Below are 20,813 nucleotides of genomic sequence, written 5' to 3' on the forward strand. Positions count from 1 at the left end.
ACGGCACCAGGGAAAGAGACCTTGAGAGATTTTTCAGAGGCTACGGTCGATTCCGTGATGTCCTCATCAAGAATGGCTACGGCTTTGTCGTAAGTATTATCACTACGTCGAAGCTGTTTGTTAGAGACCGAAAAAGGCTTTAAAGCAAAGATTGTAACTGAAAAAACTGAAAGCAATAAGAAAAGAAAGAAAAAACGTACGACAAGATCCTTGTTTGCTCGAGCTGCTTTTTGGGGGTTGAATGTGATGTTTGTGATCTTGTTCAAAACTATATTAGGTTAATTATCATGTGTCTCTTATTCAAGGTGTACTCGACTAAGTATTGGAAAGGGATTATTTTGAAAACATTACTAATAGTGTACTACTCGTTAAACTTGATTGAAATTTTATTGATTTAATTATAAAAGTTCTTAAGTTACTGATTAATTTAAATTTGTTCTTCAGCCTTGTACTTTAATCTTTTGGTAACAAATTTTAAAATTAATAAATGTATGTATCACTGCATGTTTGTTTATAAACAAATCAACGATAAATATTTCATACAATTTAACGTCATTTTAAAAAATTGCACACTATGTTTCTTCTCGCTTTTACAAATTTCTGCGAATACGAGTTAATCTTTTTTATCCGGGGTAGCGAAATATTTTGGTAAGTACAGACTTTATTGCATTAAAAAAAAAAAAAAAAAAATCAAACAAACAAAAAACAAAAATAAATCATATGTAATGTTATCATAGTAATTCGTTGACTCTATTATCCTCGAGTACGATATTTTTTTATTTTGTTGTTTTTCCCCGTTATAAAGAAAAGCTGACGACCTGAATCCTGTACCCTGCTCATTTTTGTTATAACTGTTTTTGTTTATTGTTGAATCTATCAAAAATTAAAGTGATGCGTCCCATACGTTTAATATCGATGCTCATTATTATCTAAATCAATTTTAAAGGTCTACAGGACAGACGGACCTCACCTGTAAAAACAGCCTAACATCTTATGACGGTGCGAAATATGTTGAACAACCGCTACATCCTTTCAAGATATAAACCGGATTTAAAAGTCGGGTTCAGACTCCTGATTTTGATTTTAATATTTTTTTCGTGGTTTTCATTATTTGCATTCTTGTAGACATTACTTTTAAGCAGAACTTGCCTAATTCGTCCTAGGACGATAATTTTTATTTATAAAGATGGATCCTCACCGATTAAAGATAATTTTATAATATATTTTACAATGGATTTTACATGAAATAAGTATATAATTAACTTAAATAGTTAATTCAATACTATTAAGAATCGTAAATTTTCCATCGAACATAACCAATAAAATTATTGTATAGCTTTGGGTTTAGAGTTAGGCAGGTTTGATACACCATAACAATTTCATCAATACTTGATGTTGTAATATGAATGCTTTTGTTGATAAAAAATTAATAGATTATTATGTTTTATTTAATATTAATTAATTGTTCTGTAAAAGGATTCTGTTAATTGGGGATTTCTTATTTTTAATAGGAATTCGACGACTACAGAGATGCCGATGATGCCGTTTACGAACTCAATGGCAAGGAACTCCTTGGAGAAAGGTAAAATTTTCTTTTGTAAAACTGCTCCTTCACCTTTTGGTTATTGGGACGATTCTATTAGCATGCAAAGCTGGTGATACTGAATTATTACATTATATGTAATAATAATAAGAAATTAAATAGTTCGTTATTGTATTTATCATTTTCTATTTCAAGAGTTCCTTTTTTAATAACAAAGAAATTTATTTTATTCATAGCTCAAGGTAATTCTAACTTTCGCGATAAAAATTACCTAAGGAATTTTAGACTTTCTCGTATTTATTTAATTATTTATATAATCATTAATAGGTCTCATAAAAAAAAAAATAATAATAAAAACTGTTAGAATTATCTTCACTGCAAATTACGTATACAATTTTATAAAAATGCACCTAACGAATTTTAACGCTACAGTGCTTTGCTGTAAATTTTTCATTTTTTTCTAATAAATATTTTAACTAATTAAAAATTAATATATGAAAGTGCGTGAATAGTCTGAAAATTTTTTAACTTTATATGAAAATAAGCATTATTCGGCCGAAATTTATTCTTAAATTGAGAAACGATTTTTCAAACGATACAAGAGTTTTAACTATTTCAAAAAACGTGCAAAAAGTGCACATATAAATGTTCACCTAATACTGTGAACATTTCCTCATGTCTAATTCAACATTTGATTTTAAGAAAAAGGAAGTTCCGCAGATGCTATCTGTGGACAATATTATTGTACGTAGTGACGATTAAAGATTGGAAACCGTTTACTAATGACGTAATACTTGGATGTTGTTTATTTGACATTTTTTGAGGAATTTTTTACCGATACTTTTCCGTTGTAACATTACCTTTTTCAAATTTCATTATCTTAAAAATGCCGTTATTTTTCCAGCCGGTAAAAATTGAATTTGCTCCCATCGGAGCAAGTTCTCTTTTCAATTCACAGCCTTAACAGTACTCTCGTTTACTGTTCTATCCTCGGAGATATTCATTCGAATACGTTTTTTATATGAAGTAAGCAAAATTAACATCCGTCACATGATGATTTTATTCTTTTGATTTTTCCCATCTAACATCTAATGTTAGATTGTGAACGCGATATTCATTGAGTAATAGTTTGGCAAAAAATTAATGATATTAATGATAGTCGTAATCTTCTGTTGCGTTTTTACATTTACAAGATCAAATGGTGTGCCAACATTTATATTTTGGTTGATTTTTTGTTGTAGTAATAAATTATAAAGCAAGATAATTTAATTATGTTTCAAGAGTTTTATTTTCTTTAAAAGGAAATATAGAAATGTTTTCGGTTATATATATATATATATATATAAACTAATATAAATGACTGTCGTTAATAATTGAAACATAATAAGGACTGAAATAAATGTACTTTTAAAATATATTTAGGCATAGAACTTCTTGGTCTATTGAATAACGCTATTTTTATATCAAGACTTGAAACTTTTCAGAAAACTCACGTATTGTAATTTCTGGTAAAATTTTATTTTACATGTTATACTAACCATTCTATGACTTAAAAGAATATTGAAATGAAATTTTTCTATTTAATCAAATTTTTCAATACTATTTGACAAGTATTATTCTAATGATAAAAGTTCTTAAGAATTTATACAACATTAATAAAAACAAAAAACGCCATTGGATAATCTATCTGAGACAACATTGTATTTTATAAGAAATTCAACCAAATATTACCTTTGTATCATAACAAATATTTTTCAGTAATAATATTTCAAAATTTAATTAAACAGAAACAAATGTATTCAATATTCTCATTAGTTATTGTATTGCTTATTTTCGTATTTTCTGTAAATTTAATTTGTCATTGAATTAAAAAATTTTTTGTCACAAAGTTTTCTTTTGAAGTAAGTAACTAAGTGTTTTTAATGGTGTTTTATTCTGTTGTAAGTTTGTTTAGTTTACATATAGTAGAAGATAAATACGGAGTCAAGTACATACAATATAGCATAATTTTTTTATTTTTATTATACAATTATTTTTAATGGCAATTTAAAAACTGTAAAATGTTAATCCTTGCTTTGTCAATTTTATTTTATTTTCATGCAATGCACAGTTAAATTGTAGTAAAACACGTCCGTATTAAATGAAAATCGTAAAGATAAATCTTGTTTCAATAGATCTTTTTAGTTAAAAAGTAAATATAACTAATGGTTATGCATGATTTGAATACTGTGCCAGTTTATAAAGAATACTTTCAAATATCTTAATTAATTAAAAATTTTATTAAAAATAAAAATATGCTGCCAATTATGATGACGTGGTATTATTTTCCAATAGATTAATCAAAATCTATTGGTATATTTTGTGTACAAAATTTTATGTATGTGCTTTTTTTTATCTTTTTTACTATAAAAATGTAAACTACATTAATTTATTTAGAGATTTTAATGTAACTACTGTATAATAAACTAATTTGATTTCTTCAAAAATAAAATTATTTCTGAATGCATGATAAGCTTTTGGTTAAAGCGGAGTATTATCAGTAAACCGTGTTACTGTCGCTTTGATGTAGTTACTTAGCATAAAGTGGTAATGCTTCTTTGCCAAAAGATATTATCTCTATATTAATAATAATTTAATGAAATATGAAAGAAACATACCCTGAAGACCCCCTGAAATCTTTAAAAAGCTACTGTCTTCGTACAAATATGCATTGTGCATAGTCTTAAAGAAAATTTGTAAATACATAAAAAAGAAAATTATCTTTAGGACCGGTGCAGTGTGACTTACCGCCATTTTGAACTACTTCCATCAATAACCCCGTTAGAAGTAAACAAATATAGAAAAAGTATACAAAAACACACCTTACAATAAACTTACCAACAAACGAATGTTTTACAAAAATTTAAAAAAGCTCCAGTAACAAAGATTTATATTTGTCTTTTTGGTTTTTATTCATTTTATTAAACCTGAAAGCGATTCATCACTATTCAATACTAGTCCTAATCAATATTTAAAATTTCAAATAATTTATTACATCTAAATCAAATACAATATTATTATTGAGAAGTGATCATTTAAAAATTTTAATAGTACATCAAACAAGCAATAATAAATATTTTATTTCAATCATCAAAATGCATTGTCAAATATGTATTAATATTAAATCAATATTTATATATTTTTGACGTATGCAATTTATGAGAATTTTATATTATAAAATCGAGAAACAATAATCTAAAACTAAATTTTTCGAAATATTTTCTTCAATAAATCAACTTCACATCGTCTAAATGAACGATATTATTTTATTACATTAATATTTATGTAAAAAGTGTATTTTATTTTTAAATGATTAATTTCTTTTCAAAAAGTAGTTAATGATCAATAATAATGAAATATTTATAAAAATAGTAAGTAACTTTATCATATTTCATTGATAATCTTGTTTTTAGTTGAATTATTTTATCACATAAATTTATTGCATAAATAGTAACATTTTCATTATTAGAACCAAGAAATTTACTTTATAATCGTTATTTTCTTTAAGTTGGCTTTATTTGTAAACTATTGAATATAAGGAAAAAATCATTTTTAAAGCTCATTAGAAAATTAATGTTGTACAATCCGTTAGTAATTTGATTATCGACATGAAGTACAATTTTCATCTACGACATTATCTTATTCGCCATTAAAATTAAGAATAAATTTTATTGTTTCAATTATTAGGAATAATAATAACTAATAAACGTAACAAGATCAAATGGAAAAAAAGACAAATAAAATATCATTTGTAACTACAGCTGAGTAGAATTCGTTATTCTTCACGACCGGTCGAATGTTGTATACGAATGCAGAATAACATTAAGTTAACATGCCAAAAGGGAATAAGATTTAATTCGAGTAAATCATTAAAGTAAATAAAAATTATCTAATTAAGGCTATAGATGTATAATATATACAAAAATGATTGTCAAAATATTTTTTGGAAAAATATCCTTGTTTATTGGAATAAAGATTTGATTACTTAAAAAACTGCATTGTGTACATTTTATCGTACTTGTAATATCTACTGGATGTTTGTTATTACATATGTATATGCATATATGCATATATGTGTGTGTGTATGTGTATATATATATATATATATATATATATATACATATGTATGTATGTATGTATGCATATATATAGTTTAATTAGTTAAATTTTTATTAGATTTACTTTTAATTTTAAAATTTGTGCCTTTCATACTTAATAATTTACATGCCTTTGTTTTCAACAAAATATTATTTACAAATTCATATCACATCAAATACCTTATAAAAAGTAAACTGATATTCTGTATTCTTTAAAGTAACAGCTTTGAGAAAATTTATAAGAGCAGAGCATGGAAAGATTGAAAAATTTAGAATAAAATTGTTTTTCTTTAATTGGAAGGAAGTAATTCTAGTAAACAATGCATGCCAATAAATGAGATACTTTTACAAATAAATACACGTGATTATCGTTTTCCGTTTCTACCGCCTTAAGAAGTGATTTTGAATCTTGGACAATCGTATGTCATTTTTTTTTTTTTAATTTTTGTTTTAATTTATTTTGTTTATATATATATATATATTTTTGTTTATTTTAATTTTTTGATGATTGAAACGGTTAAAAGTTATAGTCATTGGGTGATAGTCTACGCGCCAAATCGTCGAGTAATAAACTATACTGTTGATGATGATGGGTTATGATAACAATAATGATGTTGGCGATGATGATGATGATGATGATGATGATAATAATAATAATGATGATGATGATGATTATGATGATGATGTGGGCGATGAAAATGATGATGATGATGATGAGAGATAAATTAGAGAAAAGAAGAATTAGTCGTGAACTTAGGCGGGGCTTTTTGTTGGGTGTGTTTCAGAGTGGCGGTGGAGATAGCACGGGGTGTTTCAGGGAGGCGAGGCGACCGTGGCTACGGGCGCTCACGCTCCTGGAGAGACAAGTAAGCATATCCCATTTGTCGTATCAATCTTGTTACAGAATTACTGTAGAGAGGGCCAGGGGAACGCCTAGGGGTAGCGACCAGTGGCGCTACGGTGACTCACGTGGTGGTTATGGCGATTCAAGGCGATCAGCGTAAGACTACGACAAACAAGCTCGTCACTTTCAATCCTTTTTCTCCATTTTCTTTTCTTTTTTTCTTTTTTTGACGTTAATCCCCCATGTCTGTTGTATCATTTTACAATTCAATGAATGCTGTGTTGCTTCGTTAGAGCCAACCCAAATCCACATTTCTCATTCAACCTTCTCTTGACTTTGCGCTATGCGTTACGATGCTATTTTTATTATAAATCAAATGCCTTTGGTATTGATCTCACATAATACGACTGTATACTACTCACTGCTTTTAAATTTCTATTTAATGTGCATCAAAGGTATGTAATGAAGATTTAAATTAAAAGTATTCAATAATTGCGAATTTATTTTCGGATTCTTTGGACTTAGTAACTTTTATAACGTAATCGTTTTAAAATTACACTATAGCCTTTGATACTATTCATCGTGCAAATTAAAGATTAAAACTATGCATGATATTCATACTATATTCATAATAGTGTGATGATAATTAAATCATGAATAGTGAAACCGATACAACATAAATGGAATCAAATCATTGAATTTGAAACACATGTAAGTAGGAGTTGATAATTAGTAAAATTGATTCCATAGTTGGTCGATTTTATTCCAGGATATAAGGTTTTAGACTCCCTAAGGACTTGTTTTATTCATTTTACTTTACAAAAGATAATTATTATAATTTAACAGGCATTATTATTTATTTATTTTTCAAATCGTTCCTAGTAACAAAAGCGAAACTCTATACGAGCTCTATCTATATACCAATTACATATGTCGACGAAATTTTATTATCATAGTTTTTATTTCAACAATGATTGTTTGGGTTCCTTGCAAAAGCTGGCTATGATTAAAAAAAAAAGAAACTATTTATCCCATTATAATAAATATAATGCAAAGTAAAGTAAAATAATCAAACAGAATTTTGATTAAATAAGTTATTTTATTTTGAAAAATATATATATTAAAATTAATGTGCGGTGCGTGTATACAGTTAGGGATTAACATTTTCATCGTTAAAAAAAAGGTATCAGCACAGTTACCATAAATTATAAAATGTATATTTGATGAAAAAATTAATACATTTGTGAGAAAGTTTCCTAACGCATAAGTATCAAATATTTCTTCAAAGTAATATTTCCAGATATACGTAATTTTTATTACTTTACGATTGTATAATTTCAATTAAATTGAGTCAAACAATTAAATAATCAATTATATAATATGATACTACCGAACTATTAATATTTTTTAATTTAATGTCTGAGAGTTTTGTTGATAAACAAATAAATTTGTATTTACTAGTTGTTTTCATATCGATTTTTGCATAATAATAATTTTTTGATGAATATGTTTGTTAAAAATTTCCAATTCACAAAAGTTTTAAATGTAAAACTAAATAATATAATGAAATGAAAATTACGTATTTCTGTATGTAAGCAATTCAAATTTTTTACAACTCAAAAGTACTCTTAAGTAGTTCTTAAGTAACATCATTGATAATATAAAAGATGAATTTTATTATATCAGTTTAAAAGATATATTTTTTGTAAATTGGTTGTCTTGGATTTGGCTACTCCTTCTTGAGTATGTCTAAACGAAATAAACATTAAAATACCTATTGGCAGTAACAAAATTAATTCACTTTAAACCATTCGAATTGTAAATTCAATAAAATTAACGAATGAAAATCTTCTTTTCTTTATCATAATTACGTAATTTTTGTTTAACATAAACTAATAGTTTGTGTGGTGTTGTGTTTGTTACAGCCGAGACGATATGCGGCACGACAGGTACGCTATTGCTGCATTTTGAGTAGAAAAAAAGTTTGATACAATTGCAACAGGTGATTTATCGTGTGCCTGTGCAATGAATGCTATATTACTTTTTTTTTCTTTTTTTCTTTCTTTCTCTTTCACGTAGTTCTTTGCCATTAGAAAGAGTTTCACAAGCATATTTTGTCAATTTTTTTTAACCGATATTTCTGTTCACATGACATCCCTTTTTGCAGAGATAGTGTGAACAGAAACACGAGGACCTCATCTAGCTACAAGCAATCATTGCCCAGGTACATATATATAATGTTATACAAATTCAAAATACAATTTACTGAAATACATATAATTTTTTACTTTTAATTCATTCATTATTTAATTATTTATTAAAAATTTTTTTCCTATTTATTTCATAATTTTTTAAAGTTTCCTAGATATTCTTGACGCTTTATTTCTTATTACAATTTTTTATTTATATAAATCAAATTATAAAGTCAGGTCCAAGACAAACCTGTTTTCTTTTTTATTATTTATTCTACAAGATAATTCTTGCATAAAATGTACAATCATTTGGCGGATTTTTAAAAATTGTCGATTAAATTTTGCTCGACAAATTAATTAAATGTGTTGTGGCTAGTCTTATACATAGATATATTTACGTATATTTAATAGAATTACAATATTAATGTACTTTTTTAACCTTATATGAGATCATGTACATGGACATTACACTAATTGTTTATGTTCTTTTTGTATTTGTAAATATAAAGATCATTCATAAGGGATATAAATTTTCTATATCATACTATGTCATTAATTAAAAGTCTAAATGTACACTGTCGCTAAGAGTTTGAATATTATTTAATTCCTCAAGTCACATAAATAATTTCAGAAAACAGAGAATTATAAATTAATCAAATTTACCGAGCAAGAACTATCTTATTATATACCCCTTTCCCAAAAAAAGAAAAAAAAGAAGGAATTGCCTAAAAGCGTATAGTACTATAAGAATAGACGATAATTTTGTTTTTTGCCCGTTGTAGATATGGACCACCCACCCGAACGGAGTACCGCCTTACTGTTGAGAATCTGTCGAGCCGTGTTAGTTGGCAGGTAAGTTACCCATAAAAACATTTTCATAAATATGCATATGCGTGTATATGTATATATGTATATATATATATATATATATATATATATATATATATATATATATATATATATATATACATATATACATATACACGCATATGCATATTTATGAAATACATACCTATGTGTATATATATGTATATGCATATATATTTATATATGTATATATGTATGTGTGCGCGCGCGTGTGTATATATATTTTTTGTCTTTTTTTTGTTCCTATTTTTATGTTTTCGAGATCACATAATTATACATTTATATACATCACTCTTTTTGCGAATTCTGATAGTCGGTTTTTCATTTCAAGGGCAAAATAGTCTCGAAAAGTTTCGTGTGCGTAATGGGGACGAGTAGTTTTTGTTCAAATTTCTTTCTTTATTGAGAAACTCGAAGCTTAAAATAACGTGACACTTCTTTATATTGACCGTGGTTTAATTTTCTAGTATAATTGCATATATTCTTAATGTCTTTCATTATGCTTAAAATAAATACATTTGGAACATTGTATGAAATGACGAAACCAACGAATAACAATTTAAAAAATTTGTCTGCTTTCTACATACACAGAGTAATGTCTCGGAGACCACCTGTAATTATAAATTCAAATAAATAACTAAATATAGTTATGTTTAAACAATTTGTTTTCTCAAACAAAAAACAAAAATTTAACGAAAAATTCTTGTCCTTTGTTATGTATGGATTAGGAGACTTGAATGTCCTTATTCCTAGCTTGCTAGCCAATAATTAACCGGTTACTGGCTCACAAATTACAATTTTTCTGTTGTTTTCACGGGATTATTTTCGAAATTAAAGATCTTAACGATTGTTCGTTTTGAAAATTCTAAAATGTACACTTTGATCAAGTAAGTCTATGGCACTGCACTCTGATAAAAATAAATCCAATGAAACGTCGTAGGATTATACGAAAGACAATCAGTTATAATAAAAGTTCAGGATAGTTGGTACTATCCATATAGATGAATGGGAACCAGATCTATTTAGGACCATAATATAATGATTATGATATGTAATCATTATGATATTGTTATGTTAATGAAGAAATTAATGGATGAATCAATCGCTTGACTAATTAGAAGATAAAGGAAGGAATGCACAAAAATGAAGAGGAATAACACGTGGGAAAATAACAGGATGCACTGTTTTATACTAAGCGAAGCCATGCTAAACCATAAGCTACAATGTTGGACATACAATAACTCAGGATTAAAGAGAATCAACGGGAAACCAAGTCTTACTTGATCAATTTACATTATTTCTATTAACTCTCTTTACAGAGCTAGCTTAATTATCTTTTACATCGAGTAACTTACAATTTTACAATTTAATCGAGAGAAAGAAAAAAAAAACTAGTCCGTTGTTTATTTCTCATTCTTTTTCTTTTACATAAACATGAACATACTTTTACGTTTTGGCAAGTAAAATTTTCATGAGAGCGAAGTATAACAACACAGAAAATAATCTAAACAAAAAAAAAACAATAAAAAAACCATTGATATTCTTTCCGAAGAGCCATGTCCTCTTCGCCGTGGAGGGGCGGTGACCATTAGGGCCAAATAAGAAAGAGAACCGATGTCGTACACACGATGAGTGAGACACACACAGAGAGAGATGATGGCAGGCGGCCCAGGTCTTGAGATGTCACCAGTGCATTCTCGGGTGGTTGGTGAGAGAGAAGTCAGAGAGAGAGGCAGCAACACTATCACTCGGGCTTATCTTCCACAATTGGCCCAACTACTGATGTGTGTGCGAGCGAACCCCACTGCGAAACCCCAGACGATGATATAGGCACGGTCACGATGATCTCTTCTGTCTCTCTCTCTGTCACAACCTGCTCTCGCTTTGTGACTATTGGGGGACGCTACTTTTGGTGTCTCCTACTGCTCTCTCAACGATGACAAGCAATGACTACTCCGAGACCGAGAGAGAATCACTCTGGGGGAATGAGGCTTTTTCAGCGAGTCTACTAGCAACGAGACTTCCACCTACTTTTGGTCCATTGCTCGACAACACTACCTTTTCTTTTTTTTCTTTTTCTCCCCTCATTTATTTTGAAGTCACATCATCACCACCTTTTCTACTTCACTCACATCATGTGTTCATTATTTCCTTTTTTTATTCGACATTTGTCAACCCCTTTTCTCTAATGTTTTGCATAGTTTTTTTTTTTATCACAAAGTAACGGTGACCACATAATCCATTAATTTCGACGAGTTAATAAACATGATCGTGTTGACAGCTCACTTGTAAAATAAATATAATAACAAGTAGTAAATAATAAACGTTAAAGCTTACTCTGATATTAATCATATTTAATTATTGTTGCATGTTCACTAATTTGTGAAGATCCAAGATTGCCGTGGTCACCAAAATTCAGAAAGAAGCATCAGTTTTTTGTTTCGAGTCATTATTAAATTGAATAAAACATTTATATTGTTATTGATCATTATCAATCGTGCTTAAATTTGTCGAAATCTAACATTTTATATAGTAAAGATTTTTTAATCATTAACATTCAAGAAAGAGGGAAAATATTTTGACAAGCTAAAGACAAAACTTACTTAATCAGACACAAAATAAGGAAACTATGTAGTCGTAAAACTAACTTTTTAAATTTAATTTCTTGAAAGGAAAGATTTTATAAGCTTTAATATCGTGAAATCAATAATAATAAAAAAACATACTAATATAATTCTCAATAAAAACACATGTATTTTTTTAAAATTTCTTTTTGTAAAAGTGCAAGATAGAAGACATGTTAATTTTTAGTCAAATTTTTCAATTTGTAAATTGTTGTTTTTTAAAATGGAATACTCTCTTTTTACTCTCTTTTTTTAATTATTGAAATTGCAACGTATACAAAAAAGCAATACAAAATTATAATATATATTTTTAAATGATTTAAATTTGTAAATAAAAAAAGGAATATTAAATTGAAGTATATGGGAAAAAAAATTCACTACATTTTTTTTCAATGCATTATGATGTTTTTTTTAAATGTTAAGTTATTCGATATATTTGTATTTGCTTTCATTTACAACAAAAAAAAAACTTAGTAACGGCTATATAGATTCCTAGGCAATGATTGGTTTAGATGAGCAATGTTTTTCGTTAAAAATGATACATCTTCAAATAGATATATTTTTATGGACGACAATTTAAAGTAGAAAATTAAACAAAATTATAAATTATTTAATTAATATGCCTCGCTTTTTTTTAAGTAAACAAATTAATTTTTTAAAAACGTGATATTTGCGTAATTAAAATAAAATACATTAAATACGAATTTATCCAATTCGTAAGCCACCAATGGTACTCCAACCGTCAAACACATTTTTATTATGTTTAAATATCCAGCTTTTTTCCTTAATTTTAAGAAAATATTTTGATTAAACCTAGAAATTTTGGTAATATTGTTTAATTCTCTAATTGTCAAGCTCTTATACCTCTAAACCACATAATTGTCGTAATAAAAATTACGTTAAAAGTCTAAGATTCATAATTAAAATAAATAAGACATTTGTGCTCAAAACAAAAAAACTTTATGCATGTTTCAAATCATTCTATAAGTTTATTTCGTTGATATAGTAAACAAATACCAATACTCTTACATATATTTAATTCGGTAAGAATGGAAGTCAAAAGAAGTTTTTAAGAGTTGTTTTTTATATTTATTTTTTTTATTTATTTTTTTATTAAAATGAGTTATAATATTGTATATTAACAGAACTTTAGTAATAGAATTTCTAAATGAATGTTTAGACAAAAAAAATTTATTGATTTTTAATTATACAATTTTAATATAATAGATAAAATGATATTAAAAAAATGCTTATGATATAGACAAAAATCGAATGGTACTAATAATAAATGCAAACGCGATTTTACATTTTTCTAAATTGTCCAATTTTTATTCCTAATTTCGTAATAAACATATTTGTTTAAATGTTGTACAACAACTATTTTAGTCGAAACTTATATTAACTGATTATAATGATATTTAGCGGAATACAAAATAGATAAACTTTTACGCTTATATTATATTCCCTTGAATGTTCTGGTATTGGTACTTTGTGGTCTATTCAGTGAAGTTCCCGAAAACACCTGTTTTTTTTTTATTACTTTTTTTTCTCTAAATACTCAGTAATCATATAAATAAAAACTTACATCCAAACAGTTAAGCGTTTCGTACTTGACAGAGCAAACTGATCACAACCGCATTTTCAAACATCATAAGGCACTCGTTCATTTTTCTAAGGAATTTAAAGCGAAAAGCTACAAAAAATAAAATGACTTGATATCGACAGTATTTAGACGTGTATACGTTAAAGATAAACAGAATGAAAATCACTTTTATCATAACTCGACTATTAGCCAAGCTACGAATGCTAATACTGTCACTACTACTACTATTATTATCACCACCAACACCGCCACCACCATTACTACTATTACCATTACCACCACTACTACTACTACCATTACCACTACTACTACTACTACTACTATTATTACTATTACTACTACTACTAGTACTATTACTATTACTGCTACTATTACTACTACTACACTACTATTACTACACAACCGCAACCAACCAAGCTCCTACTAAGCCATCTCAGGGGGTGTGCGATACCTGCGTGTCTCTCTCAAGGCAAGTGAGAAACCGGGGCTCGCCCATCCGTTGTGTGCGATGTGACCTTGAGGGCGTATTCAATGTTGTTGGCATTGGGGAACTCTCGGGAGAGCCAATGAATATCATCTCGCGTCAAACTGTCGTCTACGCAAGCAAGCAACCGCAAGCACACACAGAGTTCCGATACCGACCCGAGAGCGAGAGCACATGCGCCAGTCAATCTCACGAGAGTCAGTCAGTGTGTCTCTGTGGCCTCTATCTCCTCTCAGTCTGTCCGTAAGCAAGGTGGTGCCTGGGCCCAAGGTAAATGCGTCACCTTAACCGAGTGTACTCTTTAGATATATTATTCATGTATATCTATAACTATTATATTATATTCTTATCGTATTAAATTATATATACACAAATATATATATAGAAATATAAATATATACTATGCATTAATGTACATTGTATGTTTTTCTAAAGTAATATATGCCACGTACATAACTAAAAAATGCTGTCTTTAGAGTTACGCCGCGGCGCGGAGGCTTGCGCCTCGTTAGCCAACTACTACATCAATTTTTGCAATAAAGTCGGATAGTTATTGTTATTCAGTATCTTGATTAACTTTGCTCTATGCATTGTTCTTATTAATCCTTATTTAAGTATTTTTCTCAGCACGTCGAAGCAAACAATCTTATGTATGCACGATAGTATTGTTGTGTCCATTGATCCGTAATAATTATACAAAATGCACACCAAGTTTTTAAGCAAATGAATTATAAATAAACTTTGAAGAAGATCTTCGCTTAATTAGAAACCTCAATGATTCAATGTGGTTGCTACTTTTGCAAAATTTACTACTGCTAAGGACTTGAATTTGTTAAAAAAAAATAATAAAATAATAAAATAAATATATATATAGATAGATAGATAGATAGATAGATAGATAGATAGATAGATAGATATAACGTTACTCAATATCATCTTGCAATATATGCTTTATTATCCAAAATTAATGATTATTGATGTAACTATGAATTAATAAAAGCACTTTTTCTTAAATAACTTTGTTTTCAAGTGAGGATGTTTAAAATAAAAAGAATATAAAACTAACAAAACTATAAATTTATGTAAGCAATTCCTTATGGAATACATTCCTCTAAGGCGCTTTTCTCTAAATTTTAAAATATTACATGAATTATTATTTGGCAGTCAATGTAAAAGTTGCATTTATAATTCTTTTCATGAAAAAAATAATAATAAAATCAAATAAAATAAGTAAATAAATTCAAAGAAAAATAATAAATAGAGTGAAAACGATAAAATAGGTCTTCGGCTTCCACTTTATTAATTTAATTTATGTTATAACCTTAGTTTCTGTGCACATGTTGTAAATAAAATTTTTAGCTCTTAAGGTATGTTCGTATATTCTTGAACTGCCTCTCTTATAAAGATATTGTTCGGGTATTTGATAATACAGAGGTTGAAAGTTCAGTCCGACCAAATAAACGGAATTTAATAAAGTATTTGTGCTCGAAATTAGGTATCTTCAAACTTCAAACTTCAAACTTAATCGAATACCTCGGCTTAATCGCGATTTGTTCATGTTAAAGAATCTTGGCCCATTCTCGGCCTGGCAAACAAACAGTCTAACGTTTCAACTTTTCTTTATGCATGACAATTTCAAAAGTTACCGGTAAAATTTCGACCAGTAAAATTAAAAATTATGGATTTATTAACTAATCCTGTGAGTTAATCTAAGTTCGTATTCAGAGGACCGACGAGATATAATATAATAATATAGGTCGCTTCACATTGTCCTAATAATCCTTGCTAATGGGGACAAGGATCTGAGAGAGTGCATTCCTTCAATCTAACAGTGCTATCAAGATAAAGATATTGTATATTGAAATGAAATCTTGCCTGGTTCCCACAATATTCGCAATAAAAAGCCTACAAATATGTTTTACTAAGAGAAGAAATAAAGAAGAGAATAAATCAAGAAGACATCAAATTGGAAGGCCTCAAGAGTCTTAGATTAATAAGCAATAAATAGGGACTAGGCCGCAGAGAACTTTTTTGCTTTTTACCTCTAAGCCAAACAATCTGAAACTAATAATAGGGCTCTGGAATATTGATGTGTATATATGGATTATTGTTGTTACAAATTTATAATTTTGAACAATGTTATTACTAATATTAACGACAGTAAAATATATTTACGACTGACACTCGATAACGTTATTCAATGTTATAAAGAAATATTTCAATAGATTATATTCTGTAAACTTTTGGGATTATATTAAACAAAAATGTCAATTAAAATTGCCTCTGCATATTTGTTCTATTTGTTTCATTTTATGTTTCGATTTTCAAATTTGTTAACAATCATCTGGTTCAGCTTATTCATAATGACTTTATAGTGATTGACACATTTATTGCTTTATACAATTGATCTGTAAGCCACCATGCAGAATTATTTATTTTACGTTGAAAATCGCGTGTGTATTATGTCATAAAAATTTATTGCACAACTGAAGTTGTCATTTTTCTGCAAGGTGGATACTAAGAATTGTAAAATTTGTAAAATTATATTAAGAGATTGAAAGTGCATAATGAGAAAATGTTGTAACAAACGATACTAAATTCGAGCACATCTCATCCACTATTAAATGCGAAGCATGGATTTGATAAAAATTACATGAATCAAGCTTCTCTATAGGTTACCTTTTCCATACACATAAAATACTTAAAAAAAAAAAATAAATAAATAAAAAAAATCACGCCAAGAAAATAATTTATCAGTGCACAGCATTAATAATAATTTCTTGTCAATGTTCAAACTAGGAAACGCTTCGTCATATAAACTCTTCATGCAGTTAATAATGTAAACATTATTATTTTGTGTATTTTATTATTGAACCCTTCTAATTAATTTTTTATGTAATGCTCAGGACTTGAAGGATTATATGAGACAAGCTGGAGAAGTCACTTATGCCGATGCACACAAACAACGTAGAAACGAAGGGTGAGTAATCATTAAAATTATTGCATTTGGACAATGTTCTCTTTTCTTTATTATTTTTTAATTTTATTATTCAATAAAAAAATTAATTAAAAGTCAATTGTACAACAGATTATTAGTTATTGTATCGTATAGTATGAATCAAATTTTAATTCACACATATATAATATTTGGCTTAATTATAAAATTGTAATTTGACATTTCTTGAATTAGTACAGTTTTACTAAAAATACTGAAACTATTTACAAAATATAATTTTAAATGAAAATGTTTCGCATTAGTAGTCAAAACATATTACATATTATTTATAGCAGAAAAAATTATTCATTAATATATATGTATAAAGAATTATGTGTAATTTATGTACTTTTATTATATTACTATATTGTCTTATTTTATATACATATTGTACATTAGTATTTCAATTCTCATTAAAAAAAAAAAAAAAAAAAAAAAAAAAAAAAAATGCAAAATACTTTTTTCATCGTTTTAACATTTTAATTTTATAACCTATCGATTTTGGACACAGGTGAGAGAAAAGCTCATTTTTTCCATTATAAAATACATCATTTACATATTTTAACATAAATATTTTGTTGAGTTTGAGTATAAACTATCACCAAAGATACCACTGAAGCATATACAATTACAATAAATTACAATTTTTTTTCAAACAATTACTTACAAAAACTATTCGAACGTCGTATTGGAACGTACAATAGAAATGAATATTCAATTATATTTTACAATATAATTGTGCCATTGTTGTTGTTATTATTATCATTATCTTTAACACGGAAAAACATTATGTTTCATTAAATTTGAGAGAATACAAAATAATTGATTGACAAATATTCGTTTGATAATAAACGAGGTTCAGTAATTTTTGGCGATAGACAGTAAGAAATGGGCTCTTTTAAAATAGCCCCATAGAAACATAACATTAGTATTTCATAAAATGTTGGAAGCCAATGAGAAGTCTTACTCGGTAATGACATGACGCTTGGTTTGCCCCTAAAATTACAGAGTGGTTGAATTTGCCACCTACTCCGATTTGAAGAACGCCATCGAGAAGCTAGATGACACGGAGCTGAATGGGCGCAGAATTCGGCTAATCGAAGACAAGCGCCGCGGCCGTCGTTCGCGATCCTCCAGCTCGAGATCGCGCTCCAGGTCCAGATCAAGGTCCCGTCGTCGCACCCGCTCGCGCTCCAGGTAACGACAACGGGATTGATAACATCACGCGTAGACAAAAAAACTCTTGCACTATCCTGCTGGCGAGCCGTATTATTATTTTTATTCTTATTTAATCCTTCAACTTTCTTATTAACAATTGTCGTACCACTACTACTACTACCACTACTACTACCACTACTACTACTACTACTACTACTACTACTACTACTACTACTACTACTACTACAACTACCACTACTACTACCACTACTACCACCACTACCACCACTACCACTACCACTACTACTAATGCTACTACTACTACTACTACTGCTACTACTACCACTACTACCGCTACTACTACCACTACTACCGCTACTAATACTACTAATACTAATACTACTATTGTCAATATCACTTTTACATTCACACCCACATATGTGCGCGCTTGCTAGGATCATACGTTACGCACCAGTCAACGAATAAAATAAACGGGAACGCAAACTAATCATTGGGATGCATTTACTCGTTTACTGGTGCATTTATCTCGCTATCCTTCTTAGTTTTAGCTTGACGTGTTCAATTGACATAAAAAAAAACTTGCTCGCACGAACTACCGTTATCGCTTGGTAAAAGTCTTGAATTACATAATTATTTTATAATTATATCATAATTTTTAACCAGTTGCTGCGCCTTGCTTGCTTTATGATTAACTGTTCTTTTTGTTGTCGCTTTTCTATTTTAAACAAGAATTTTTTAATTAAATTAAAAAATAATAGAATAGCGCATAATTTGATATTAGTGTCTTGAATTAACTTAACCTTTGTAGTATTTTTCTTAAATGAACCAGTGCAAAGTGTAATTTATTAATAATGCAAAGCAATGTAATAAAAAAAATAATTGCTAATTAATGCTTGACTTAACGTTATTCTTTAAAAGCATTGTAAGAAAAAGCAGCTATATTTATCTTCTAATTAACCCTCAGCAATACCATCAATACTATCATAACACTAGGATCAAAATTTCTTGAAAACATTTAAACAAATTTCTTTATATGCTTTAGAAATTTTTAGAATAGATCGTTAAATGAAGAATAAATTAATTTTATTCCTTTATAATAATGGTCAGACTTGCTTAAAATTCATTTGTTTTATATATATTTCTATATATATATATATATATATCTTGCTGAACTGAATCCTTATCCGACCCCTTGTTTCACCTTTTGCTGCATAATATATATTTTCATTCATTAATTTATTTAACTTTTACTTTTATCGAGCGGTTGCAGTAGTCGCGACAAAAAGTTTAAATTAAACATAGGACTCGGAAAAAATAATAAACAATTAATCTGTCGGATTTTTTTTTTTTTTCGAACTCGAAAAAAATTTAACGTCAAACTATACCGACATGCGCGTGCGCACGTTTGTGGATGTGGTTGAATGGGTGTGCATGCATGCGTGTGAATGTATGCATATACAATCTGTTAGAAAAGTAAATATTCGAAGAATGGCTTTTATTTTATATTCGATAAATATGAAGCATATTAAATCGAATAATTTCATTGTTAAATATTGAATATTCACTGAAAATAAAATAAATAAATAAATAAAAATGTAGAGAGATAAAAAAAAAAAAGAATAACCAGAAATTGCTATGCACACCTGTTGAAATTAAAACGAACTAACTAAAGCAATTATATCTCGATTTAATTGTGCTGCTGTATAAACGCATTACATCACTTGCTCGCCACGTTAATATCTCGTAAATCGTGTAAAACTCGAAATTATTATCGCGGTTATAGCGCCAGTAATCTAAAAATTGAGTACACTTTTCCGATAGTGCACCGATAAAAACACCATAAATATTATTCGAGAAGTTATTGCTAAATATTAACATCAATGTCACGCTCGTTGAAAGCTTAATACAATGTGGCCCCATCGCCACAATAGAATGGGACAGTGAATTTCGTTTTGATAATAAATATAAATTTTATTATGTTGTCAGAAACGCGATAATCAATAAGGCGATCGACAAATGTATGTGTAGAAATAAAATAATACTTAAATTCTTCTATCACTTAACGACGTAATCCGGTCATACGGATTTGAAATTTAATTGAGAAACAAATTTCATTTTTTTGTACACCAGAAGCCGTCGCAGCTCTCGTAGCCGTAGTCGCCGAAGCAGCCGCTCCAAGTCGAGGGCACACTCGAAATCCAAATCAAAGTCCAAATCCAAGTCTCCTGAGCGCAGTCGCTCGCGTTCCAAGTCCAAGTGAGTACCTTTTCCCGACTTGCTTAATTTTTTTAATTTTTGATTTACGAGGATTTGTTTTACTTTCCCCCCGCCCGCCCGCTCGCTCGC

At 28.5% G+C, this 20,813-nt stretch overlaps 1 protein-coding gene across 11 annotated transcripts in view; it reads left to right on the top strand.

The window, feature by feature from the left end:
* Nucleotides 1-20,813, top strand: part of B52 (serine and arginine rich splicing factor B52) — a 28,219-nt gene that overhangs the window by 5,797 nt on the left and 1,609 nt on the right. Inside the window, exons 2-10 of one of the 11 annotated variants that reach the window (XM_011507316.1) lie at nucleotides 1-89; nucleotides 1,512-1,582; nucleotides 6,584-6,679; nucleotides 8,449-8,472; nucleotides 8,691-8,747; nucleotides 9,498-9,567; nucleotides 17,200-17,273; nucleotides 18,297-18,485; nucleotides 20,598-20,723. The exon at nucleotides 1-89 is cut by the window's left edge and continues 54 nt beyond it. In XM_011507316.1, coding sequence (XP_011505618.1) covers nucleotides 1-89; nucleotides 1,512-1,582; nucleotides 6,584-6,679; nucleotides 8,449-8,472; nucleotides 8,691-8,747; nucleotides 9,498-9,567; nucleotides 17,200-17,273; nucleotides 18,297-18,485; nucleotides 20,598-20,723 — 796 coding nt within the window. Of the gene's footprint in view, nucleotides 90-1,511; nucleotides 1,583-6,464; nucleotides 6,546-6,583; nucleotides 6,680-8,448; nucleotides 8,473-8,690; nucleotides 8,748-9,497; nucleotides 9,568-17,199; nucleotides 17,274-18,296; nucleotides 18,486-20,597; nucleotides 20,724-20,813 lie in introns of all 11 variants that reach the window. The other 10 variants (XM_011507355.1, XM_011507340.1, XM_011507332.1 and 7 more) reach the window with 10 other exon arrangements.

Source organism: Ceratosolen solmsi, unplaced genomic scaffold (assembly GCF_000503995.2).
Source record: "Ceratosolen solmsi marchali unplaced genomic scaffold, CerSol_1.0 scaffold10, whole genome shotgun sequence".
NCBI lineage: Eukaryota > Metazoa > Arthropoda > Insecta > Hymenoptera > Agaonidae > Ceratosolen > Ceratosolen solmsi.